Source organism: Felis catus, chromosome D1 (assembly GCF_018350175.1).
Source record: "Felis catus isolate Fca126 chromosome D1, F.catus_Fca126_mat1.0, whole genome shotgun sequence".
NCBI classification, from domain to species: Eukaryota; Metazoa; Chordata; class Mammalia; order Carnivora; family Felidae; genus Felis; species Felis catus.
This window is the reverse complement of record NC_058377.1, coordinates 40,753,721-40,780,529: the sequence shown is the minus strand read 5'-3', so window position 1 is coordinate 40,780,529 and position 26,809 is coordinate 40,753,721. Positions and strand designations below refer to the sequence as shown.

Below are 26,809 nucleotides of genomic sequence, written 5' to 3'. Positions count from 1 at the left end.
CAGCAGAACATAACGTAAGGTTTACAACAGAGGTCAGCAAGGGGCACTGGGTGGCTCCGCTTGGTTAAGTATCTGACTCTTAATTTCAGCTCAGAGCATGATCCCATGGTCCTGAGATTGAGCCCCACATTGGGCTCTGTGCTGACAGTGTGGAGCCTGTTTGGGATCTACTCTCTCTTTCTCTCTCTCTGCCCCTCCCCTGCTTTCTCTCTCTGTCTCTCTCTCTCAAAATAACTAAACATAAAAAAAAAAAGAGGTCAGCAAATTTTTTTACATAGAGAGCTGAATAATAAGTATTTTAGACTTTGTGACTCTGTCACAACCACTCAACCATGCTTTCATAGCAGGAAAGCAACTATAGGTGATATGTTAATGAGTGGGCGTGGCTACATCCCAATAACACTTTATTTACAAAAACGAGTGGCCAGGTTTGACCCATGGGCTATAGTTTGCCCATCCCTGGTTTAGAGAAACAAACTGCCAGGTTTAAAACAAACTCTGCCACTTATGAGCACTGTGACCTAGGACAAATTCATAAATTCAGTTTCTTTATTGAATAGGTTTAATAATAGTACCTATCTCATGAGATTGTTTGAACGATTAAAGGAATTAAAGGAAACAATTAAAGGAACAATTAAAGGAGCAAGAGGCGTGCCTCTCTCAGTTGGTCCTTGCTGCTTGGTGAGCTCCTGAATAATAACTTTTTAATGTTTACTTATTTTTGAGAGAGAGTACAAGCAGGGGAGAGGCAGAGAGAGAAGGGGTAGAGGATCTGAAGCAGGCTCTGAGCTGACAGCAGAGACCCGAATGCGGGCCTCAAACTCACAAACTGTGAGATCATGACCTGAGCCAAAGTCGGACATTCAACCAACTGAGCCACCCAGGCGCCCCTCCAGGAAGATGAAATGTAATAGGGACATTTAGAAAACTCTGCTCTTAGCTCCGCCCCAAAACAAACCACACACTTAATAGTTTATTGTTTTTGACAAGAAAAAGACCTAAATGGTTTAATTCTTTCATATCACAGAGCTGTGTGCTGCCCGCCATCCCCACAACTACACATGATCACAGACGGAATAAATAGAGGTGAGATTGTCTCTAGTACAGTGGAGGTAGTTTGCACAGGCTGGAGTAAGTGTTGTATGTTGTTGTTTCATTGTTTTGTCCTGGCCATTGTATTTCAAGAAGCAAGCTGATATCTAGGAAAACACACTGAAAGAGGTAACCGGTGTAGTGAATAACAACTCATTATATGCAATGAATGACCTGAGAGATGATTATATAAATTACAGCTTTTCAGTCTGGAATGAGGATTCTGAAATAGCCCTATGGATTTTATGAGTATGGCAGTTTTAAAATGTGCCCTCCCCAAATTAGGTAATTATTTAACCCTCCATGCAGCTAGATGTGAGGTTTATGCCCCCACCACCCACCCTGCTTAAATATGGATTCTGGGGCTGTTGGCCAATAGAATGTGGATCAAGTGGGGCGCCTGGGTGGTTCAGTAGTTTCAGCATCCAACTTTGGCTCAGGTCATGATCTCATGGTTCATGAATTTGAGCCTCACACTGGGCTCCAAGCTGACAGTGCATAGCCTGCTTGGGATTCTCTCTCCCTCTCTCTGCCCCTCCCCCACTCATGCTTTTTCTCTCTCTCAAAATAAATAAATAAACTTAAAAGAAAAAAAAAAGTGGATCAAGTCATGCTGTGCCAGCTTCTGGGCCCAGGCCTTAAGAAACTGGCACTTGCCACTTTCTGTCCTTTAGCCTACTTGCTCCTAGAATCCAGCCACCATGCTGCAAGGAAGCACTATTGTCCCAGCCAATGGCTACCATCACCCAACAGAAGTGTCCAATGACTTCAGGCCCAGCTACCTGCGACTGTGATTGCACGAGCAACTCCAAGTAAGAACTTCCCCGCTCAACCCCTGAAATCAGGAGAGATAATAAAAGCATTATGGTTATTTAAGCCACTTGGTTTTGCATTACATTGTAGTAGATAACGGGGAAAATGTGGAAGAGGAATTTGATTTTTCCTGTATAATTTTAAAAACAGGAAAACTAGTCTATGGGAAGCTGCGAACGGTCTAGGCTAATGATTCAGGTAGATTCGGGTTCGCTATTAAAAAAGAGCTTTGAATAAAGCAAACCTATCAGACAACAAATGAACTGCTTCATAAGGCATTGACTTGGTCTTACTGAAAATATCCAAACCGAGGCCAAATGATTGCAGGTATGGAATAGGATCTGGGGCCTGTGGGAAGGGTAAATTTAGTATGAATCCATGTTTTCTGTTGATTGGTTCGTTGGTTGGTTTATCTCCCAATGTACCTTGAAAAGAGTTTTGTAACTAGAAGGCACTGGATGAATATTTCATTTATTTAATAAATATCTGTTGAATACCTACTGCATCTGTTGTGGCAGGCACTAGGAATACATCTCTGAACAAAATAGATGAAAATCTCTGCTTTATGGAGCTCATATGCTGATGGAGGAAGACACGCAATAAATAAGAATATGAATGAAATATATATCTGATGATAAAATGTCAAGAATAAATATAAAGTATAGGAAGGGGGATATGTAATCCCTGAAGAGAGGTGTACAACGCTAAGGGTAATGGCCTGGAAATAGCCATTTATGATGAATTAATAGGTAAGGAGAATGCCAGAATTGAACTCTCCATTTTGGAAATATTAAATATATTTTCGGATACTCTCAATAATCACTGGTGACAAAGCAGTGGACAAGACACAAGGTCTCCACACTCAGGCAGCTTCCATGCTTATATTCTACCATGGGGAGAGAGAGAGCAAATATAAATACATCAAGTAATTTCAGTGAGTAAGAAACATGGCCTTCCACCAGCTGCCATAACTCCAGAATTCTCAATGTCCATCCATTTTTTGTTTTATAAAGCTTTGCATCTTCCAGAGATAGGCTTATAAACATGTTCCTCTTTATGGTTTTATTGTTATACTCCACTGGGTCCTGTTGATTTCCTCTGGTTCTGCCTGATAGACACAAACCCCAAGGGCATGAAAGAAAAATGAAATGGGCTGTACTGTACTTTAAAGTGGTAGTGAACTATTTGTGATTCCTTTTGTTAGGTGCTAGCCAGAAGCACCTGAAGAAATTAATCTTTCGGGTTTTTGATTAATTGCTGAACCACTGATTATTGATCAATGGTGAGAACAGAAAATCCAGGTTGAGATGACTCAGTATTCCCTGTCAGATTGTGGCAAGAAGGGGTAGTTTCAAAACAATAGCTAATTAATGGAAAATGATGCAGAGGAGTAGATGGTGGGGATTTATCTCAGTTAGTTTTGCTTTAATCTCCAGTGCTGTTACTCCTTTTCCATATAGACGAATTCCACCTGGTGGGTTGAGGCCTAAGGCAACATCAAGTATGAAGCCTAAAAGACTGATTGAATCATTAACGATTCCTATTCCAGGTACAAACGTAGCTGGACACATGAGTGGGTCTAGAGAAATAAAAATGGAAATGAAGACTTTGAGGTCAGAAATGACGTAGTTCAGTTCAGCAAGCATTATCAAGAATACACCAGGTTCCAGCAAAGATGAAAAAGACAGACTCCCTGCCTCTGAGTGGCTCACAGCATACTGAAAGAGCCAAATACATGAGTAGATCACTTCAGTAGATTGTGGATAAGTGTTCGCAATGACCAGCACGATTTTGGAAGTGGCTAGAAATCATTATGGGTAATCATGGGATTGGTAGTGTTCTCAGTGATGCAGGGTGGGTATGAACCCCATGGTGCAGGGTTAAAATTGTGTCTAGTTCCACCCGACCTCCATTCACAGACTCAAAGCAAGAAGCACTTAGGAGATCATATGTTATCAGTCTCTTAATTTCCTTCAGATGAAGAAACAGACTCTTCAGTGTCTAAATGTTCTCTCCACTTATTAGGGACAAGTTTGGGGTAAATTAATTCTTAATTTCATTTAACGATGTTTATTTGGCACTTAGGGCTGTACCAGGTGCCAGAACACAACAATGAGTAAGAGTCCCTGACCCAGGGTTGTTCTAGAAGGATTGAGTGGAGACCAACAAGAAACAGAGACTTGAAAAATGCAGTTGATAGGGGTGCCTGGATGGCTCAGTCAGTTGAGCATCTAACTCTAGGTTTCAGCTCAAGTCATAATCTCATGGCTTCGTGGGTTCGAGCTCCACATCAGACTCTACACTGGCAGCATGGAGCCTGCTTGGGATTCTCTCTCTCTCTCTTCTCTCTGTGCCTCCCCAACTCGTGCTGTCTCTGTCTCTCTCAAAATAAATAAGTAAACTTATAAAAGAAGAAGAGGGAAGAGGAGGAGGGGGAGGAAGAGGAAAGGGGGGTGCCTGGGTTGCTCAGTCAGTAAGTATCTGACTTTGGCTCAGGTCATGATCTTCTAGTTGGTGAGTTCAAGCCCTGTGCCATTCTCTGTGCTGACATCTGAGGGCCTGGAGCCTGCTTCAGATTCTGTGTCTCCCTCTATCTCTGCCCTTCCCCCACTCACACTCTGTCTCTCTCATAAATAAGCATTAAAAAAATTTTTTTTAAAGAAAAGAAAATGCAGATGATAATTAGTGTCCTAGAGTTATGCACTCAGTGTTTTGGGAACATGGCGGGAACGCCTCCATCTGTCTGCAGGAAGCAGGAATGACTTCACAGAAGGAGTATTTGAATTGCAGCTTCTAGAATGAGTCAGGTATATTCCCAAGACTGGGCATTCCGTGGGACAAACAGCTGTGAGTGGAATAGTGGTGTAGAAACATGACGACCTCAGAACCTCCCAGGCTCACAGTGTAACTGGGTATAGAGGCTGAAAGCGGTGGATGATACAAGATGTTAATAAGTCTGGCCAGATCCTTGTCCTCAAGGAGCCCCTGAAGGGTGTCATACAAGGTCAGTGGCATGATCAAATTTTTAAGGCAGCAATAACACTTTACAACAAGGATGGAGGCAGGGAACCCAGCAGGCTACTGTGGTGATCCAAACAAGCTGCAGAGGAGGCCTGTCCTGGGGCAGCATGGCCAGGAACGTGCACGTGAGAGATACCTGCTTGCCTCCAAGCTTGGTTGGATGCTGATAGTTAGAGCAGAGACTCTAGGTGGATGCCCAGGGTTCTGGGACAGCCCAGGGTGTGAGTAGGTAGGAATATCATTCACTGAGAATGAAAATAGGAGAAGGGGAAGGTTGAGGGTAATGATTTCAGTCGGTGACTTTTGGGGGATTGGGGGTAAGAGGTCCAGAGAACAGATTGCTAGTAAGTAGTTGAACATGTTGGTTTGGTATGGGGAAGGAGACTAGGATACAAGAGTACATACTGGGGAAGGATCAGCTGTAGGTGGTGGAAGAAACTGTGGATAAGGAGATGGGGGAGTTACAGGATGCCTGCATGGGCTGAGGGAGCAAAACAGCTGGGTGCTTGAGGTGAGGCGGGGCCCACAGCTGTGTGGCTACCACCCTTCCAGGCCTGTAAGCAGACACCAGAGGGCCTGGGTTTGCAACTCCAGCTGTCCTCCAAAAGAAAGCGTTTTTACCGCAGCAGGATCCTCAAGTGAGTGTGAACACGGCCAAGAAGGTCTCTCTCCTTTCCTTGGCAGCCCCCTGGCCCCAGCATAGCCCCAGAGCCCCTCACAGAGCCTGCTGCAGGGCATTTATGGAAAAACAAGGAGGTGATTTTGTGCACAGTGAAGGCAGTGGGCGTTGTCTGGATTTGGAAAGAGGCTGTTCGAGGCAAAAAGAGAAGCAGAGAAGCTGAGCGGCCAAGAAATCAGTGTGTTTTGGTCAACATAACTCACCCGGGAGTATAATATTTTACTTCAGCAGCAACGGCAGAATGTGCCTCTTTAAGAGCTCAGTGTGTCCGGGAAAACCTCAAGAGTCAAAATTCAGCCCTGGCACATATTGGTCCTGACGTGTTTCTTTTGTGAAACATAACAAACCAATTGGGAAAATAACTTTAGAGGGAAACTTGATTGATTTTTCAAAGAAAGCAAGAACTCCTGTGAAAATTTATCTTAAGTCTATTAAAGCCGTTCTCCTAGGCGGCTTGTAAGAGAAACTAAACTAGATTGCCGTCCCATTTTGCAAAAAGCCTTTAATTTGTTTTCCCACATTTTTGGCCTTTGTTTCCATTATTCCTGTCAGTTGCTTTATTAGGTGAAAAACTGGATGACCAGGTGCTGCGATTCACTGTTGTTTTTCTCTTATTGGTGCCGAGTACGTCTTTATGTTCCTTCTAGCCTCCCAATATATATTTTGATGTAGTAAGCTGTCTTATTCCAAGTAATGATTGAAAGACGAAATATAGGTTCTTCCAGGTTTGTGGTCACATGGAATATTAAGAATTGCGAAAAATTGAATAATATCTGGCTTGGCACTTAGTAGCAATGGGACATCTATTTACTCATCTGTACAGTGGGAACAAATAAACCTCCACTTCCTGAAGAGGGTGTTTGGGAAAGTGAATGATACAGCGCATGCAAGAGTGCTTTATTAACTGTGTCACCATCTACACGTACAATTATTAATATGATAGTAACTATTACCACTATGCCCAAAAATATTATTCACATTAAGACTCAAAGACTTTACATAGGCCATGTAAATTCTTTATATACCTGCTCTTCATTCGTTCCTCTTTCTTGGTCTTCCCAGATACTCCTAAGAATAGCATCTCAGAGATATGGGAAGAAGTGTCCATCCCCCTCAGGTTTCCCAGAGCCAAGAAAAAAAAATTATTTTGCTACTGTTAAAAATATATTGTGACTGTCAAATGCACTTACAATGAGCCATCAAAATTATGAAGCGTATAGCTCAGTTTTCTTTTTGTACAGTGACAATGTAAAACTCACAAATTTTACATGACCATGGAAACGGAAAAAGAAAAGGAAGTGAATACTGAAAGAATTCAGATGGTGATACCATTGTCCAAGAATTAGAAGAAATACGCACTGGTTAACATATAATAATGATTATATATTGCTTTTTGTGTCTCTTAGGGGGGCATATTTTATGTCCATTAAGCTTATACAAGCGGTACATTTTGTAAAGTCAATCGTATTTTTCCCCCTCTCCACACCACAGCACAATGGGCGCTCTGCCTCCCTCCTGCCCTTTCAGCAATGATTTCCATTACTTGATGTAGGGCAGTCCTTACTTTTACGGATGAACTATGAAAAGTTATGCATTGACCATGAACTATACAGGAATAAGAAAAGTTGAGATGCCCTAAGGCATAGGAGAGACCTTTTGTGGGGTGGGCAGAGGGAAGAGTGGCAAGAAAAGTTTTTCTCCGTTCTGATTGCAAACTGCTTTCTCTTTCAAAACTCAGGTGACTGTGACAGATGGCGGTTCCTCTCCAAAACAGTCCACCATTTGGGTGGTGGTTCAGGTTTTGGATGAAAATGATAATAAGCCCCAGTTCCCAGAGAAGGTCTACCAGATCAAGCTGCCAGAACGTGATCGAAAGAAGAGGGGAGAACCCATTTACAGGGCTTTTGCGTTTGATAGAGATGAGGGCCCCAATGCAGAAATCTCCTACAGTATCGTGGATGGGAATGATGATGGAAAGTTTTTTATTGACCCTAAAACTGGCATGGTTTCTTCCAGAAAGCAGTTTACAGCAGGGAGTTATGACATCCTAACGGTAAGATTTTTCTGAACCTCAATAACATGCGTGGGGGGTGGGAGTTACTTTCTTATTCATGTATATTCCTTTGAGTAATAAATCTTTAGAGTAATAGTTTAGAGTAACAAGTTTGGAAGGCTGCTTTCTGCCTCAATGATATTTTTAAATAATGAGATCATTTCCTTTGGTTGTATCCTGTCAGCAAACCTCCCCCATTCTCAGTACACAGTCTGTACTCAACCACACTTCCTGTAGCCTTACATCATTTTAAGGTACTCAGCATAGATAGAAACTGAGGGTAGAGGAATAGCAGAGTGAAATATCACATCCACCACTCAACATATCAGTCACTCAATGTGTCCCCAACACTTCCCAAAGAAACAACTCTTGTAATTGTTGACAGTGTGATAGGACATGAATTTAGCTGTGTAAATTGTGAGACACAGACCACAGTTATGCTTGTTCTGCAAAAAAAATGAAAACGCTTAAGTTAAAAAATGACTACATTTTTTACCATTAGAAAATTAAAAGCAAAAACAAAAAACATGAGCACTATCTCAAATAGAGATTTAAATTCCTGTATCTAAAATTCCAGCCTGCTCCCGCCACCCCCAACCACTTTACAAATATAGCACCTATGCCGGAAAGGGGCCTGGTCATCCTTACAAGTGATGGGCACTTTCCAGGGTCCCAACAAGAGTTGGTCAAGAGTTAGAACCATCTGCTGTCCTTCTCTTTGTTTGCAGCCTTCTCTGCTGTATAAAGTCAGTCCTTTATGATTTTAAAGGATGGTCTGAGTCCCTTGATTTGTCTGTTCATTCTTACGGTGTGGACTTGGTTTTCTTTCCCTACTCAATAACATACTCAGAACAGTGGGCAGAGAAAGTGGATAATAAAATACTAGCTCTGTGTCTGCCATTAGTAGCTCTGATATAATGTGTGCTACTATAGTTGTGTGAGATTTGACAATAGGAGTCTTTAAGGACTGAATGGACTATAGTAGAAACCGTTGGTGCCTCACACAGATCCCCTTTACCAGGCTGGGGCAGCTATGCCCCAACTGCTGTGCGTGTTGGCTGCTAAGGGCTCACAGATGTCCCCTTCTTGAGACGATCATCTTTGGCTAAACTTCTTGTCCCAGGAGATTCTCCACTCCCACCCCAGCCCAGCAGCCCATTCCCAATGAATAACTGACACAAAAGTCTAGCCCCTTGCCTCCAGATGTCTCCAACACAGCAGTGGGATTGATGATTCAGAACTCCCCATGGGATCAGGCTGAGACTAAATTTCAACTGAGACCACGCCTTTACTTACCATCTTTCTCTGTTCATCTGCTTCATTCAGTCCCTTTCTCCTGAGAACACTTGCCCAACCCGCAAAATGACGTGTACTCAAATCCCTGTCTCAAGCTCTGTTCCCAGGAAACCTGACCTAAGACCTATATCTTCAAGGGGTCTTCAATCTCACAGGAATTTTCTGGGGCAAAGTGATCATCCACGAACATATAGCATTTGGGTGCTGTGAGTAATTGCTGTTTTAAAGGCTGTGATGATTGGCCATGCACCTATACATGTTATTTTTAATATGTGATATTTAAAAACTCATTTTTAAATTTCCCATCAGTGGTTTTTGCTTGTTGGACTTGAACCCTCATTGAAGTCCAGGACACCATAGCAGTTGACCCTGCACAGCTGGGTGAGGAGACATGCTTTCTTCAGTTCTTAATTAAGATCACAGAGGAGAGTCATTGGTACCCCTCCTCCCTATCCTGCTGTCTCTGGGAGCCCATGCTTTCACCAAGAGAGTCCTTCACCCCTTCAGAGTTGGTGTAACTCAAAGGCTTCTGAGGCAGTTAGAGCAAGGCTGCTGCCTCTCTCACACCTAGCCCATCACCCTCCTGGGATTCTGAGTGAATAGAGTGCTTCTCCAGAATAAAGCAGAAGGAAGGAGCTGCACAACACAACCACACATACACACACACACACACACACACACACACACACACACACTCACAAATTAGCTATTCCTGTCTATGTAACTATCATCTGTGCCCATAAAACACTAAAAATGATAAGCGCCGCTTTTGCTTTTCAAGTTGTCCACATCTGTAAAGTTGGCGGTGGTTCAGATCACCTTCTGGTGAATGCGGTGTGGGACCCCCAGGTGACTGAGTTGTCTCCCCCAATTCCTGAGCTCATTCTCCCCAGAGCCACTCTCCCTTCCCTTTGCTGACACGGATGAGGATGGATTCTTGGGCCAACAACAGATGTGTGACAGACCTAGATTTCCACAGGGATCTGACCGAGCTCTAAGACCTCTTTCTCTGTTCTCTCCGTGTGAGTAGATAAAGGCAGTGGACAATGGGCGCCCACAGAAATCCTCCACGGCCCGCCTCCACATTGAATGGATTAAGAAACCACCCCCTTCACCTATACCACTGACTTTTGATGAGCCGTTTTATAACTTCACAGTAATGGAAAGCGATAGAGTCACCGAGATTGTGGGGGTGGTGTCTGTGCAGCCAGCTAACACCCCTCTGTGGTTTGACATAGTTGGTAAGTTTGAGTCCCCCAGAGCAGTACTGGCCAACGTAATCATTGACTGGAGTAACTAGCAAAAAAAAAAAAAAAAAAAAAAAAAAAATCAGAAACAAAAACAAAAAAAATACAAAAAAATTAAAAATTAAAAAAAAAAAAACCACTAACAATTAGTGCTAAGACGAAAAGATATATAGTGCTGGAATGCAAAAGAGCCAGTAAAATGAATAATCGACCTGTGCTTTCGTTCCAACTCTGTAGCTAAGCTGAACAGAAAGTGCTCTCTGGCTGGATTTTCCATAGTATGTTATTTACTGCAATCTTAATGTCTTTCTGTGTGTCATTTAAATTCTATTGTCACACTTGGCTAATCTCATTTCTAAATGTATTGATGGTACTAGACTTTGCTGTCCTTCATTTCTCTCTTTTTCTTCACCTTTTTTCTGCATTCTGTTCTTTTTTTTTTTCTGCTCCCGACTGCCCTGCTTCAAGGTGGCAAGCATGCTCGAGAGATGTTCTATATTCTACAGACAGCTTGTGGGCAGAACTGTTCAACAGAAGGTACCCTTAGTGCAAACACATTTGCTAAAATACAGCTATCCAATCTGCCTTTTACGGTTTTTTTTTTAAGCAAATTAAATTACATCTTTCATAACTGCCTGTGACAGGCTGAAGTGCAGCCCACAGATTTCATACATGCCTCTAACAACTATTGCATTACTCGTATCCACTGACTCCTTTGTTTGAGGTTTGATGGGGTTTGAATTTGGGGGGAGGGGTGGTTTCGATTTCTTTAAAAAGATTTTTTTCTCTTTGCTTTTGAGGTATATGGGCTTTTTGTTGTTTTGTTTTTATCATTTTGTAGGTTGGGTTTTTGGGCCTTTTCCGATTGAAAAATAAATTAAAATTTATCCCAACTCCTCTGTTTTGCCGCGGTAGTGACATTCATAGACCAAAAAGCTCCACCAAGAGGGGTCCCTGGCTGCCATCCACAAAAGTAAAGACAGGAAATGGAACCCAGATATATAGCCAGTGAGAGCTTCCTACGGGAACAGAATAGAGAAAGCAGACGGAAGCATGTAGGACAGACCTTGGGAGCCAACCTTTAAATTCTTTGAAAGAAAATGAGCAAGCAGGCTGCAAAAGGAGAGGGCAGAACAGCAGCCCTGCCCTCCACACATAGGCAGGGAGAGGTAGGTGGTGCAGGGGAAACCAGTGCTGAGGACGGCGAAACAAAACAGCCCCCAGCCTGGAGGACAGAACGGGGAGAATGTGCCAGCCCTGGATCTGACACCGGGTTGAGCTGGGTCTGACTTCCCACGGTTCTTTGTGGGAGGCCGGGAATCCAGAAACCTGGTCTGTGGGAATCATTTCCCTCCATTTGTCATTGCCTGGATCGGATGGGCAGGAACCTACCTCTCTTCCCAGGAATGGCTGGATCTGGAGAAAGCATTTAGAACATTCCACATCTGTTGTCATGAGGCACAGGAAAAAGAATGCCCTGTGGCCTCCAACCAAACCTCAGTAGAAGGTCCTGTGAACTCCCCCAAAACGGGCGTGTTTTCTACATATTTCATCTTATGGAATGCTGGTAGAATGTCTTTGCTTTCCTTAGTTGGCATTAGTCACGCCATCCCTGTACATGACCATCCTCATTCTGAACTTTCAACTCCTTCTTCGTCTCCACTTAATGCATTAGAAGTGGAACCTCTTCTGATCCAGGAAAGATGTCTTAGATTCCGTATCTTCTCACTAGTTTTCAGCCCACAAAGTTATTATCTCATGCAGCTTCTTCTTTCTTGGTGGCACACGTGCCTCACCTGGTTGTCTGCGCCGTCATCCTTCGTGGTTCCTTCACTGCCGCCCCCAGTCGGAATTGTAGAAAATGCGTCTTGGTTTGCACATGTGCCCCCTGATACCAGGCCTCCAGGTGCATGTGCAATAATGACTGATTTCTTTTAAATATCCCAAAGAAGAGTGCAGTCAACCCTCAACAGGCAACAGGGCTCCTGGTGTGCTGTCCTAAGCTGTGGGAGGGGTTGCTGTCTCTCATCAGCCACCAGCGTACCTCCTTCCTCCCCTGACGCACCAGTTCACAAGCACCTCTGCACCCCACAGCACTGCTTCTCTCCCTCATGTGATCCATGTCTGCAACCTCGTGCCCCACAACACAACCTGCTACCATCTCCGCCCACCCAGGAACCCCTTATTTGTACACAGCACAAATCCTACAAAGCATACCTTTCTCTGACGCTCTGACCCCAGATATCCAAGTCAGTTTGCAATTCCTTAGCATTTCTCTGTGTGTGTGTGTGTGTGTGTGTGTGTGTGTGTGTGTGTGTGATTGGGTGGAGGTAAGCATGCCTAGTAATGCTGCATGTAACATTACCTGCACGTTTTCATGTTCGCATTATTAGTGCTATTGTGCATTTTCATTTCTGTTGCTCAATGATCATTCTCTTTTTAATGTTTATTTATTTTGAGAGAGAGAGAGAGAGTGTGTGTGTGTGTGTGTGTGTGTGTGCATGAGCTGGGAAGAGGGTGCAGAGAGAGTGGGAGAGAGAGAATCCCAAGCAGGCTCTGTGCTGTCAGCTCACAGCCTGATGAGGGGGCTCGAACTCACAAATCATGAGATCACGACCTGAGTCTAAATCAAGAGTCAGCCACTTAACCGACTAAGCCACCCAGGCACCCCAATCCAATCTCATTCTTAACCCTTAGGTCAACGTCTTTTTCTCCTCATTCCTTCCTCCTGCCAGTGCTTCTGTTGATTGCTTCAGGGAGAGTGGAATAAACCATGGTGATGGAGGAGATGCTCCAGCCAGCCAATGCATTAACCCTACTAATGCCTCTTGAGATGACCCCAGAGTCAGGGTGACCTTCCAGTGTCTTTCCAGCCATAGCAACCATAGCCCCTTGGACAAAATGAGACCTAGTCCAAGAAGAGAGGGGCAGTTTACAGATGACAGCCCTCCCTGGAGTGAATCTCTTCAGGCGGCTCCAAATCCACATCCAGAAATCATTATCAAAAACATAGCAGCAGTTTCCATGTTTCACCACCTTCGTGCTTCTAAATGCCGTACTCTTCCTAAAGAATCCTCCCCGTATCAGTACATGGAGTAGTTCTCTACATGAAGACCTACAGGGTTGTCCCTCTAGTCTAGATGCTTCCACCACAGAGATTTCACTGTAGATCTGGTATCATCTAGCTGAGCTTCTCTTACAGATTGAGCTTACTGGGCCCCGTGCCCAAACAGAATGTGGTTTTATTTCCATCCCCACATCCAGCCAACAGCATCTTGAAACACCAACTCTATGTCACCACCAAAGTTAAATCTTTCCTCCAGATGCTGGGGTTGCTTTCAGTATCAGTATGGTCCCCTTTCCACCAAATCCCCCTTTTGAGAATCCTTTCTAATCTAACAGAGTCATTTTTTTTTTCAATCTGCTGACAGTGTCTTTCCCCTTCTCTAAAAACCTATTGTTTTCTTTATCGTATTCAGATGTTTCCTTCTCACTTTCGAGATTTCTTGCTTATTTATCCTGGGCCATCCAGACTCTCCACTCTCTTCCCTTTCTCCTTGCCTAAGCATCTTCCTTGGCCAAGCTAACACAAAGGGAAAAGAGAGGGAATCGTGCTTCCCAATGCTTGAGAAACTTGACAGTATACTGTGGTTGAGTGTTGACATACACTGTCAGCATGGATCTGAGATGAGATGTCGGGCGTATTTATCGGTCTTGCCCAGGTAAATACTCTGTGACTCTTTCAGTGGTGTCAAGATTTGGTTCCATCATAGACCTAGTGTATTTAGATACCTATACAGACACTCAAGGTTACAGAGCATGCGACGTCCTGACCTAGCACTTAACAACTTACAAATGCTATAACGAATGAATTCTCATTAAGTAAGCGGAAAGAGTGTTTCTGCATGCTTTTTCCCCTGAGAGTATTGTCTCCTCATTTCCATATTTCCAGATCTACCTGAGTGTTGTTTAGCTTCCCTCATTTTCCTCCCACTGTAACAGGAATTAACAAAAACTGTAGCAAGCAAGATTTTGTTCCCAAGTCTGGCCCCCCGTACCACTGATCTGCCAGTCACTTTTCTGTTCCTCCAAAGAGACCATTGCTTACAGTATTATGTAGCTAGACCCTCCTCAGCTTCCAGAAACAGAAGCTCCACTTGTAACCCAGTTAAGAAAGCTGTAATTAAAAGGAAACATAATAAAGTTCAGCTGTTCCGTGTTTAAACAGCCCAATTCACAGCATGTTCATTCTCTGTGTTAAAAGGGAAAGAAAACGAAGGGAACAAAAATAACCCATAATCCTCTGTGGCTTTGTCACATATCTTCACACTTCTCAGGAGACTATGATTCAACCCAGCGGCTCCTTGATTTACATTCTTTGTAATGTGCACGCAATCTGGTTCACAGTTCATTCCCCGCATCTTTATCCCGATGGCAAATGTCTGTATGGAACGACCACCGCTATTACATACTTTAAACAATGCCTCTCGACCCACAGTTGATGGCGGACACTGCCACCCATTTTGCTAGCTTTTCACCTGATACTTCGATTAGAAAAATGGTTGTTCTTCTCGAGAGTAGACGTTTAAAATGTCTTTGCTTATTTTATTTGAAAACAACTCTGTGACAGTGCAAGCTAGCACATAGGTCCAACTCTAGCTGAAGTACTTATCTGTGTTGCAGGTATACAAAGATCACCTTGGCTCTTATTCTGTCATAGGTTCTTTGGGTTCTGGGCTGCTTCTGTCTCCTAAGCTGACACCTGTCCTTCTTGAACCTTGTCCCCAGTGGAGCCATCCCTTAGGATTGGATCAAGTGGGCAAGTGAACTCTTTAGCAGCAGGCCTGTTCTGACTATAGATTGGGTCTTTCCTAATCAAGTGGCTGTATTTCTTTATCACAAAACTCTTACCCATCCCTCCTGAGAGAAGCCATGTCTGTCTACCATTTCTAATACACCGGTTTATCCATTCGAGTAGCATTTGCTCAAAATCATTCAATTAACATCAAATACTTCAGTTCTCCTATTCTGCACTCTGTCCCTAATTTGCTCCCAAATGACCCTCTCTTTTCTCTGTCACAACAATATAGACCATGAAGCACATCTGAAGAGGTTTCAGGGAAATAATAAAAAGCCTAAACAACACTTTGTATATTCATTATTTTAAGAAAATGAATTTTAAACCAGATTCTAGAAGGCATTTTGCTTCCTACCACTGTTTCCTGACCACCCAGCATCTCCTGCCTTCCATGTAAATATCCTTTTCGGCCCTATACTGTGCTTGCTTCATTCCAAGACAGAAAACTATTGATGATCAAACCGTAATCGGTGTTTAGCATTTTTCCTTAAGTTTGCTGTACATGCTGAACTTGAATGAACAGCTTGTGAACGACTCCCTTAATTCATTGACATTCAGCAGCTCAGTGTTTTGGAAGCTTCTCACATAACACTTCCCTCTTGGTGACTACTAGATTTTGGTTGGTGTTTTTATAATTACACACAGAGTGGAATGGAATCATGTGCTAGGGGAGGAGCCTGGAAACGTCTCTAAAGAGGACAGTGGTGTGATACCCACCATTGGATCTCATTATGGAGAGATGGTGGTACTTTGGACCCTTCTTTAAAGAAAGACTTGACCAAATCATGATCCAATGCCCTGCTGCCCAAAATATGCAAGCAGTAGCTGCTGGCTTAAAGTATTTTCACTCTCGTCCCATTTTTGAAGCTTTTTAGGACATTCTGACTCGGTACATTTAACTTTAGAACCCAGTAGAAATCCAACCCTCCTCTTCTGCTCTCTGTTTACTCTGGTACACCCGTCTTTACCAAAAATGGTCACAGAGGAATGTCCCTGACATGAACTATCTGTTATGTGGGCTGTTCACAACCTTGCTTTTAACCATCTCTGCCGCACACCCCTGCAGCAACGCTCAGGCTGTGACTTTTCTACTTTCCCACTTTGTTGAAACTCAGACCAGCTCGGCGGTGTTCTCCCCTGCCCCCACCTTTTGTTTAGCCTAACGCTGCTGCACCAGCATACTCTGGCTTTGCATGTTGTGTTACTGGCTCTGAGGAAGCACATCTTGTTTAAACGGAATGCTGCTAGTGAAAATGGACTCCTACCATTTGATACTCTCACCCCAGATGAATTGGACATGGTTTCCTATGAAATGAAATCACCTTTCAGGCTAAAAGGGAGCCTGAGAAATGAGCCCTGGGGGAGAGATATGGCGTCGTTTATGAAATGGGATGCCTAAGTGGTAGGTTATTAAATTGCGTGAGGGTTGATGGTGAACTGCTGGTCTAGATTCTGTGTCCCTTGTCAGAAATTCATTTTAAAACTCAGGCAAGATTTTGGGAACCTTGTTTCCCGTGATATCTTGGTTTAACTGGGAGCACATGCCCTGGAAGTGACTACCAGAGGCTGCTTGCCATATTGATGGACTGAGAAACCCTTCACAGACTCTCTCTCTCTCAAGTTCCCCTTGATAGGCTTTCCATTTGTCTACCTCCCTACCCCTTTAGAGCTTTCTGGCCCAGAGCATTTGAAACTGTAGTAGTGGATGAGGGAGACACGCACACACACACACACACACACACACACACGTGCGCGCGTGCACACATGCAGAGGAGTGAGAATTATAAAAAATTACAACCATAAAACTAGCCAGAAATGCTTTTTGATATAAAAAATGAGTAATAAGAAAACACAATCTACATGTCATATGTAATTTATGTAAATTTTATGCCACTCAGCCCATGAAATGATTATGTCTTTCATCACGAGGCCCTGAGGAAAATGTGAGTCTCAGGCAGTGAGGGAGAGCACATAGGATTTCCCATTTAAACAGGAACTGAAACTGGAAATCTTTGCTTGGGTGTTCTCTAAATTTTATTTTCATTCATCTTTAAACTGGAGCACACCAAAGTTTTATAGTTTGCATAATTTCTACTTTGCCTCTACCTACAAATTTCCACCTTCTAAAATAATTTCCTTATCCTCTATCCTTACCCTGCCCACCCCCCACCCCCCCACACACAAAAAAATGTGTTCTTCATATTTAAGAAAGCCAACAACCCGGTTAGGAAAACATTCTGAAGATGACTTTAAGTCTGATTTAAAATATGAAGTAGTCCCCACCCAAAACAGCACAAAAAGTGGCACTCTATGCTTCCTTCTACACAAGTCTGACATATTTTATGTCGTTTCTTTGAAATTTTCCATGGCAAAGTGTTTTTGTTTTTTTTTCCTCAGAATGTACCAGTTGATAGCAAATTATTTTCCTTTGCTCATTAGGATGGTTATTCAAAATCCCTGAATCAGCCTTACGCTTTATTTCATGTGGTTATCAACAGGAAGCACTCCCTTTGAAAGAGACACGGTGACCTGAGGCTTACTTCCCTGTTCAGCCCAGATTTCCTCCTTTTTCTCCTTCTCCTGTTCTTCAAAAGATTTTTTTTCTTTTTGGAGTGCTCCTCAGTAAATCAATTAAAGATATTAATTGGAAGATGAGTCTCTTTTTAGATGAAATTTTTGAAAAATATATCATCTCCAAGCAATTCTGTGGTCCCCTGTATCTCCATAACTTTAATTAAATGTCAAGGGCAATTATGTTCTCTCTAGCAATTAAGTAATCCTAAGTGTATATGACAGCTGCAAGCAATAAGTATTGAAATATATATGACCAGGGTTTTTTTTTAGTAAACCATGTGATTTATTCTGTGTCACTGTATATCAAATTCTACTAATTCAGGTAAAATTCTCCTTTCCCTTAACTCATCCACTCATTTGTAATTGTAATATCATAGATATTGTATACGGTATTGCTCACTGACCAGAAAAATGAAATGTAAAGTATGTTGAAAAGATTTCTTTTCTAAAATATGAAATTCAGTAAGTGAATCGCCCCGTGTGCTATGGCTAAATAAAATTACTGTCCGAGAACAAAAGTAATTGACATCATGGAATTTCAGACTGAAATAAATGGAGCTTGTGAACATATAGTGATATTTAATTAAAGTCCATCCAACGTTTGTACCATTATCTTCTCTCCTCCTTAAAACAACAACAACTTTCATTTTGGGAAAAATCATAAACCACATTTTAGTTCACAGAGATGAAAACAGCTACAGTAATTTTAAAAAGGCCTGTGTTGTCTTAGCACATTATCAGGTATTCCTAGTCCAACAGAGAGGGAAGGAAAGTTTTTTAAACTTTCACACTGATTGTTTCATAAGTTGATGTCACATAAGCTGATGTTTTCTTCTACTTCCTTCCAGATTTCATCTTGTAAATGTCCCATAAACTTTCTACCTTTTGGGGAGAAAAATAATTTGCACTGTCAGGATGGCAAAAGACAATTTTTCTGTAAATATCCCAACTTACAGATATAGAATTTTTATATGAAACTCAATTTTTTGGCTTTTTCTTATTTTCTAGCATTTATAATTTTATTTCTGACATCTAATGGAGGGGATCTGAACTCTACCAACCAGAGTTTACCATCAATCCTAAAATAGATTCAAGAGTGTCTACGTAGTGTTGTTAATAATGGAACTATTTGTTTACTTAGAATTTAATCTACTTTAGAAAAGCAGAAAGGTCTACAAATCCTTAGCATAGAAGCCATAGCCACAGGGGGTTGGAAGGCCTGCAGTTTTCTAAATATTTTACTGACTCAGTTTATGCTTCACTTCTGTAACATTAGTGCTGAGGTTTTTCTTTGCAATACATTCTTTTTTGTGACATTTGTTATGCATTGAAGAGGCTGTGTTTTGTAATATAAATTAAATTGGAAATAGAGGTCCCATTTAAGATGTACAAAACTGAGCCAGAGGGATGCCTGTCAAAAAATATTTCTATATAAGAGTTCCCTTTAAAGCTATATGCTTCAATAGACGTAATAACTTCTCAGATATGCTAATTTCATGTTGTTTTTGTGAAATCATCAGGGGGGAATTTTGACAGCTCTTTTGACGCAGAGAAGGGTGTTGGGACCATTGTCATTGCCAAACCTTTGGATGCGGAGCAGAGGTCCATCTATAATATGAGTGTGGAAGTCACCGATGGGACAAATGTTGCTGTCACTCAGGTAAGATGTCAAATTACTAAATGGTGAGAATGCCAAACGATCTGCTAAAGTCATTGGTGCAAGTGATTAGACAATGTGTTGAAAGTAGTAAATTATGTCCACGGATTTCTACCGTATTTAAAACAATCATCTGAGAGAACAACCTGGCAAAAAGATTGTATCAATGGTATTGTATAACTTAGCCATCTCCTTCAAGAGATTGTGACTGTTCATGCATGGAAGAGGGATATGTATTTGCTTCCTGATCATTTACTGTAGATTTCTCTCTTTGACAACAAAGTCAGCTGTCCTTGAATTTACAAGAAAGAGGGCATGTATATTGTCTGAGTCAACACATCATTATATTCTTCACCTTTTCACGTGTGGGTCTCAGAGAGTTAGAGCTAGAGGCACCTAAGAGTCCAAATTCATTTCACAAACTAAGATGAGTGATATATCCACAGCCTTACTTGAGAACAAGGACTGAGAGTTAGATTCCCTGCCTCCCATCTCTTGTTCTAGCCTCTATGCCATTGGTCCCTTATCCTGGCCGCACAGTAAGGTGCGCTGCTTGTGGGGGCCCAGGGTGTTGAAACCACTGAAGCCTGGGCCGCACCCTCAGAGATCCTGCATGATCCTGCTTGTTAGCAGCTGGGGATGAGGACCATTGCTTGAGCTCTGGTATGTGAGTGTTTATGAAAGGGCCTTGAGAGCAAGGAGGAGGAGAACATATGTGGGTGAGACTAACACGATGTTAGATATCAATATGGGGCAGATTTACCCTAAATATGAGAGGATTTTTTTGTTTTCTGTTTTAGCATCAGAGACCTTAGGCCAGTTATGGCAGAGGACTGGCCCACACGCATATCCTAAAATCTCTCCATTCTCCTTACTTCTGTCTCCTGTTCTCATGACCCCAGAGGCCATCACTAGTTAATCAAGGTCCTTTTTCCTGCTCAGCCCAAATGTGCCCTGAGACTCCTCAACACAAAGGTTCAGGAAATGAAGATGAAATTTTTGCCAAACCTAAAGTAAGCAAACGTTGATTGGTTTAAAACTTGTTGTAAGCTTGGGGTGCCTGGGTGGCTCAGCTGGTTAAATGGACAGCTCTTGATTTCGGCCCAGGTTATGATCACATGGTTCATGGGTTCAAGCCCCCCATCGGGCTCTGCACTGACAGCCTGCTTGGGATTCTCTCTCTTTCTCTCTCTCTCTCTCTCTCTCTCTCTCTCTCTCTCTCTCCCTCTCTCTCCCTCTGTCCCTCCCCTACTCTCTTGCACACTCTCTTTCTCTCTCTCTCTCTCTCTCAAAATAAATTTAAAAAAACATGGTTTAAGTTCTTGTAACTATGAAGTTTTAAAAAGGAGAAAGGAGGATTATTTCATGCACTGCCTCTTAGTTTGAATTGGTTTCAAAAATACTATGAGACTTTCTCCTTTGACGCTGTTCATAATCATAAACTGGTGGAATTTTAAAGAAACATGAGAGTTCACCTTTACTTTTTACTTTTTTACTTTACCTTTTCCTTTTCACTCAAATAAACTGAAACCCAGAAAGGGGACATGACATGCACATGACAGGGCAGCCATGTGTGGTGACTCCTAATCCTTCAACCTGTGTCTTTCCCTAGGATGACCGTAAGACCCTAATTGCCTGAGAGAGACCCATTTACACCTGTTACACTGGTGTAACTCCCATTCACTCTTAAATTGCCTCAGTTGGGACGATAAATTCTACGGCCACCTACTTAAATCTGTACTGCTTTAGAGTATTTTTTTTTTTTTTTATTTTTAAAATTTTGGGGGGAGGAGGGGGGAGAGAGACACAGAGTGTGAGTGGGGGAAGGGCAGAGAGAGAGGGAGACACAGAATCTGAAGCAGGTTCCAGGCTCTGAGCTGTCAGCACAGAATCCAACACAGGGCTCGAGCCCATGAACCACGAGATCATGACCTGAGCCAAAGTCAGATGACCAGCCTACTGAGCCACCCAGGTGCCCCCAGAGTATTTTCAAGACTAAAATACAGATTCCTGGAAAGGACACCATGGTTGAGATCCTATGGGAATCACACAATCTAAAATCAAGCCCCAAAGACTGATACAAAACAACCCACTTGCAATATTTCTAAGTCTTTATTGCTAATTCACTTTTTAAATTAGCCATACCTTAGCAAAGCCAACCTCAACTTCTTGGCATCACTTAAAAATACAAGACCAAGTTGAGTAAAATACAAAGAAAGCATGGAACCATATTCATTTCCATACTTTTTTCCAGGGTTTTATAACAATTGGATTAAATGGCAATTCAGCGTGCCTAGAATGTTACAGATACACATTAAGTAAGTTTAAAATGAGTGAATGGATAGCAGGTGGTAACATGTTCAGCGGGGCCTACATGGCAGGTATGCTGGATCTTCAAAGCACAGAACTGAGTCATGGTAACCAGAAAAACAAAAAAATTATCAGTGAGGCTTTTCTTGTAGAATTTTTTTAGGACCAGACCAGAAATCATTTAACGGTATGTATTCCGCAAATATTTCTTGGGTTCACACCATGTGCTAGGAGGTGTGCTAGATGCCTGAGGTCACAGTGACTCAGAGTTTTAAAACCAGATGACTGATGTGCACACCCTTTTTAAAAACTAACTTGAAAGCGTACATTATAAGATTCTGAATGTACACATTGTTCAAGTTCTGCTTTGGTTGATTTTCTATCAGCCTAATGTGGAATTAGACCGCTCTCCAGAGCAGTTGGGAAGAGGTGGCGAATCCAGGTGAACTTGGATGTTTCCCTTGGCAAGGCCAAACTAAGTAGGTTGACAAAGGGTATCAGGAGATTTTCTTTCAAAAGCTTCGAAGCCACTCTGTGTCTCCAGGGCCATGACCTTCTCAGTAAGTGAGAACTGACCGTTTCCAAGGTATAAACTTGTGCACGATCAGTATTACCACCAGAAAACCATTACTCGGTCCATAAGGCCGCGTTCAGGCCTAAGTACCATCCCCCCCCCCCCCCCAGAGCCCCTGTCAACCCAGGCCTCTGCTTCTCTTTGCCACAGCCCCTCCGACAATAGAGAGAAAAGAGGTTCTCTCAACTAATCCAAGCCCTCTGTATCAAGGACATGTTTACAAAAAGATTATTTTGGTAAAGAAAAGGCATTCTAGATCTCTTTTAGAAACCACCAAAGCGTGTTCCAACCCATGACCCTAGGCAACTTAATGATTCCACCATCAAACAGATACCCTTCACCATGTAACTAAGTAAATGTTTTGTAGCCCCAAAACACCTGTCCAGTTTCCCTTTGGGAACTTTCCTCTACTTTGTTCCTTTGGAATCATAAAACATCTATGACAAGGGCTTCAAATCAGCCAGAAACAACATGTTGAATTTCACTTCACAAATGTCACACAAATCAGAGCCTCAGGGATCTCCGTGTCTACATGAAAACTCTTCCTTCATCTTCAGTTTTGTTCTGTTGTCCCAACTTGTAGGATTCTTGTGCCTCAGAGCTACAATATCTGGTGGCAAATAAACATCCTTTTCCTCACTGAGATCCCCTAGCGTGAGTACAGAATATAAAATATATAAAACGGTCCTGTGGATTTCACGTTGCAAAGATTCAGATGTCCTAAATGAGCCCGTAAGCAGGTGACTTTCTCCGGCTGGAATGGGAAGAGAGGCGGCCAGAGGGGATGTCAGAGATTCCAAGTGTGAGATGATTGGAAACATCATCACTAGTTCAGGTACGGAGGGGGCGGTGTGACAAGGAACGCAGGCAGCCTTGAGGTGCTAAGAGGTGCTCCAGCCGACATCCCACAAGGAAACGGGGACCCCGGGCCTAGAACCTCAGGGAACTAAATTTCATTAACAATCTAAATGAGCCTGGAGCAGATTCACCCCCAGAGTTTCTGGAAAGGAACACAGCCCTGCTGACCCCTTGATTTTGGCTTTGTGAGACTCTAAGTAGAAAACACAGGTGAGCCTCACTATACTCCCAACTACTGACTTACAGAGCAAGGAGGTAATAAATGCGTGTCGTTTTAAGCCAAGTTTGTGGTAATTTGTTATGTTAGAAATAGGAAATAGAAATAGGAAACTATTTTGCGGGAAAGGCAAAGCAGGGTTTTGTAACTCGAGTAGGGCAGAGTTCAGACATAAGTAGTTGGATTCCAGAGCCTGCTTTCTCAACCACTGCCCTGTGCCACCTTCTCAAAGGCAAGGCTAAGTCTTTGCTACCTTTGCTAAATGTTTGCAGGAAGAGAAACTTACCTGGCTCTGCTAATTATGAGGGGAATACTTTTTTTTACATAGGTTTATTTATCTACCTTTGAGAGAGAGAGAGTGCGTGTATACAAGTGGGGGAGAAGCAGAGAGAGGAGAGAGAGAGAGAATCCCAAGCAGGATCCATGCTATCGGCACCATCGGCGCCAAGCCCATCACAGGGCTCAATCCCGTGAACCGTGAGATCACGACCTGAGCAGAAATCAAGATGTGGATGCTTAACTGAGTGAGCCACCCAGGTGCCCCTGAGGAGGACACTTCTTAAGACGGCTGCCTGGGGAATATAGTGCCATCTGTGGCCATTAGAATGTCTCAGAGCCAGCCACACATCCTGGGCATGGAGCAAAATACCCCAACCTCCTTATAGCCTCCACTCAAACGGCTGAGTTTATGGGCCACAGGGGCGCACATCACCAAGGAGGAGCAATTATGGGTTTTCACAACTTTCCCCATACCTCTATCCAACCCATATGAGCTACTGCATCTTCACAGCAAATTTAAGAAAGTCTAGAGCATGACTCTTCCAAAGGATCAATGGATAGAAATATGTAGTAATATATAATGCCTGCTATTTGCATAATAAGACTTAACAAGCTTCATTCTTAAGTTTCATTTCCTTGTCTTACTGGGAGTAGTTACATCAAATATTATCATTACACTTATTTTTCTAGTAAAAAACTCACACAGATTGCTTAGGTGGACACCCTTGGTGTCCACAGGTAAAGAGGTCCAAACCCACTTTTTCCTTCTCAAGATCAGATATATCTTAGAAACTCCACCCTACACATCTATATATACAGAATATACAATTCACTAGAGGAAGCATTTGGTATAAAGGAGGGAATACTGACCTTGAATCAGGTGACCCAAGTTCAAGTCAGCACTTAACCAATTCCTGTCTATGTTACCAAATAGAAGGTAGTTCTCTCTCTGCGAGACTCAATTTTTTCTGTATAATGGGGATACTACCTTACATACTTCATGAGTTGGTGTAAGAATAAAATAAGATCTTTTGAGATATTTTCAGATCTGTGATGTGCTGGGCTCATGCAAGTTTTATTATTAGTCTCATCCTCAACTTAAAATTGGAATACTATACCTGATAACTATAAAATATTGTGTATGTGGCTTTCATTGTTATTCATGAAAGACAGCAGAGATATTCATGCCCAAATAATAATCTAAAAATTACATTGATTTGATTCAGAGACTCATGATATGTGCTTTTGTGATTTTAATATGCTTTTCTTATTCAAGTCCTACTTTGATTTATAAACATATGAAAATCAGCTTGTATTCGTATGCTCCACAGCCAAACCTGAGATTAAAAATCTCTTTCAGATAATCTCCAAAATCCTTAGGCCCCACAAAGGCAGTTAATTGAGTTAATTAGCCACAAAGGCTTTCTGCCAAAGAGAGTGTATTCACTGGGGCTAAGAGGTCTGGGACCTGCATTCTTCAGGTTAACCTTGCCCTTCACAGTCTTGAGGAGTCCATTCTTCTTTTGTCTTTAAGCCATGTGCTGGGAATTCCTCACTGGCCTTCTTCTTCAAAAAGCAGACTTTATCTTTAAGATTTAGACTGTGTCTTCTCCTTTCCTTCCACCTTTGCACCTCCTTAAAGGCAGGTGAGGGTAAGAACAAATCACTTTTTTTTTTTCTCTTAAAATTTTTCGAGAGAGAAGGTGACAGAATGCGAGGTGGGGAGGGGCAGAGAGAGAGGGAGACACAGAATCTGAAGCAGGCTCCAGGCTCTGAGCTGTCAGCACAGAGCCTGATGCGGGGCTCGAACCCACGAACCACGAGATCATGACCTGAGCTGAAGTCGTACACTTAACCGACTGAGCCACCCAGGTGTTCCAGAAGAAATCACTTTTGCTAAAGCTGTTCCATGATTCCCTAGTTCAAGGAACTCCCAAGGATCACTTCCTTTGTCAGGAGTTTTTATCTTCCTCAGCACCTTCTCCCTCTTAGCAGGTGAAAAAGAAAGTAACCCCAAACTTCCTTCTGTAGTTAGGTTAGGAAAATGCTGGAACTAATACAATTTATATAGAGATAAAATATAGCAGCAAACCAACTCTGAGGTAGGATTTCCTATTAAAAAAACAATAATAATGGTAAAACTTCATTGTTTGTAATAGATCCATGCCTAACAATTTGTGAGTGAATCAATTTTTGAAAATGGATTCCAGTTTTAAAGGCAGCAGGGAACTTTCTGCTTAGAATAATGTTCCTGAAATGACAGCGGTCACGTCTGTTGTCTATTGTGTCAGTTAGGATTTCGGTATAACAAGGTACGTGCTATGTACACACGCATTTGTTCACGTATGTTAGGTGCATTTATAATTAATGTGTATATACTTTCAGTGCACATGGAGATGGCATAATGGAATGAATGTAGAACTTGGCTCCATATGACCTAGTTTGAGTTTGGCCTTGCCGTTGTCACTTTGGGCACACCCCTTAACTTCTCTGATTCACATTTTTCCCATCGATAAACTAGAGACGATAAAGGTTAAGAAAAAAATATGATACAGGTTTAACATAAACTGACATGATTTTTTTTTTTTTTTTTACTTACACATCCAAAAATAAAACGTGTAAGCTTGGGGAGAATCCAAGGAGCATTACCCTTGAAATCACAACCATAGAATATTTTAAATATGGTTTCAAAATGCCAACAGAGGCGGAACAGAGTGTCAGTACTTTGGGACTTAATTGATTCTAATGAAAGACCGAGGCCTTCCCCTGTAACTCACCCCAAGGACACTTCATGCCATGAGCCTTTGTAAAGCCAGGCTTGGCACGTACCCAGACTTAGCTTAGATGAGCTTGCAAAACCCGAAGTGTTTGTGGTAGGCACCATTGGATCCAGCGCTGAAGAGACTTCCTACATTCAGGTTTCCTCCTGCTTTGATTCCATTATACTTCTTTAGGCCTTTCAATTACCATTTTGAGCACAACATCTTTGAGAGTTACTTTGCTTTGTTTGTTAGTTCAGGAGCTCACAAATGGCCCCAACTGTGGGAAATAAAAAGCAAACGAGGAGAAGGAAGTCTTTTACAGAGAAACACTTGTTCTGACTGTAGATTAGGCACAAGACAAAGCAAGCAGAAAGAGGCAAGCCTTTCAGGAGCACATCAACTTTGAAACTTCATGAAGGTCAGGGCAGCCTTGCTGGCTGGAAAGGCTTTTTTATCCCGTTAATATAACTGCTTCTGTGCACACAAATATTTTAGCATCTTGACTAAGTTAACTTGAAC

The 26,809-nt window shown here is 42.3% G+C and overlaps 1 protein-coding gene across 7 annotated transcripts in view; it reads left to right on the top strand.

Moving 5' to 3' along the window:
* Positions 1-26,809, top strand: part of FAT3 (FAT atypical cadherin 3) — a 669,818-nt gene that overhangs the window by 531,681 nt on the left and 111,328 nt on the right. For 4 of the 7 annotated variants that reach the window (XM_019811655.3, XM_019811653.3, XM_045038619.1 and 1 more), the window contains exons 5-8: positions 7,344-7,658; positions 9,985-10,195; positions 10,670-10,738; positions 19,154-19,293. In XM_019811655.3, coding sequence (XP_019667214.3) covers positions 7,344-7,658; positions 9,985-10,195; positions 10,670-10,738; positions 19,154-19,293 — 735 coding nt within the window. The remainder of the gene's footprint in view (positions 1-7,343; positions 7,659-9,984; positions 10,196-10,669; positions 10,739-19,153; positions 19,294-26,809) is intronic. The other 3 variants (XM_011286534.4, XM_019811654.3, XM_045038621.1) reach the window with 2 other exon arrangements.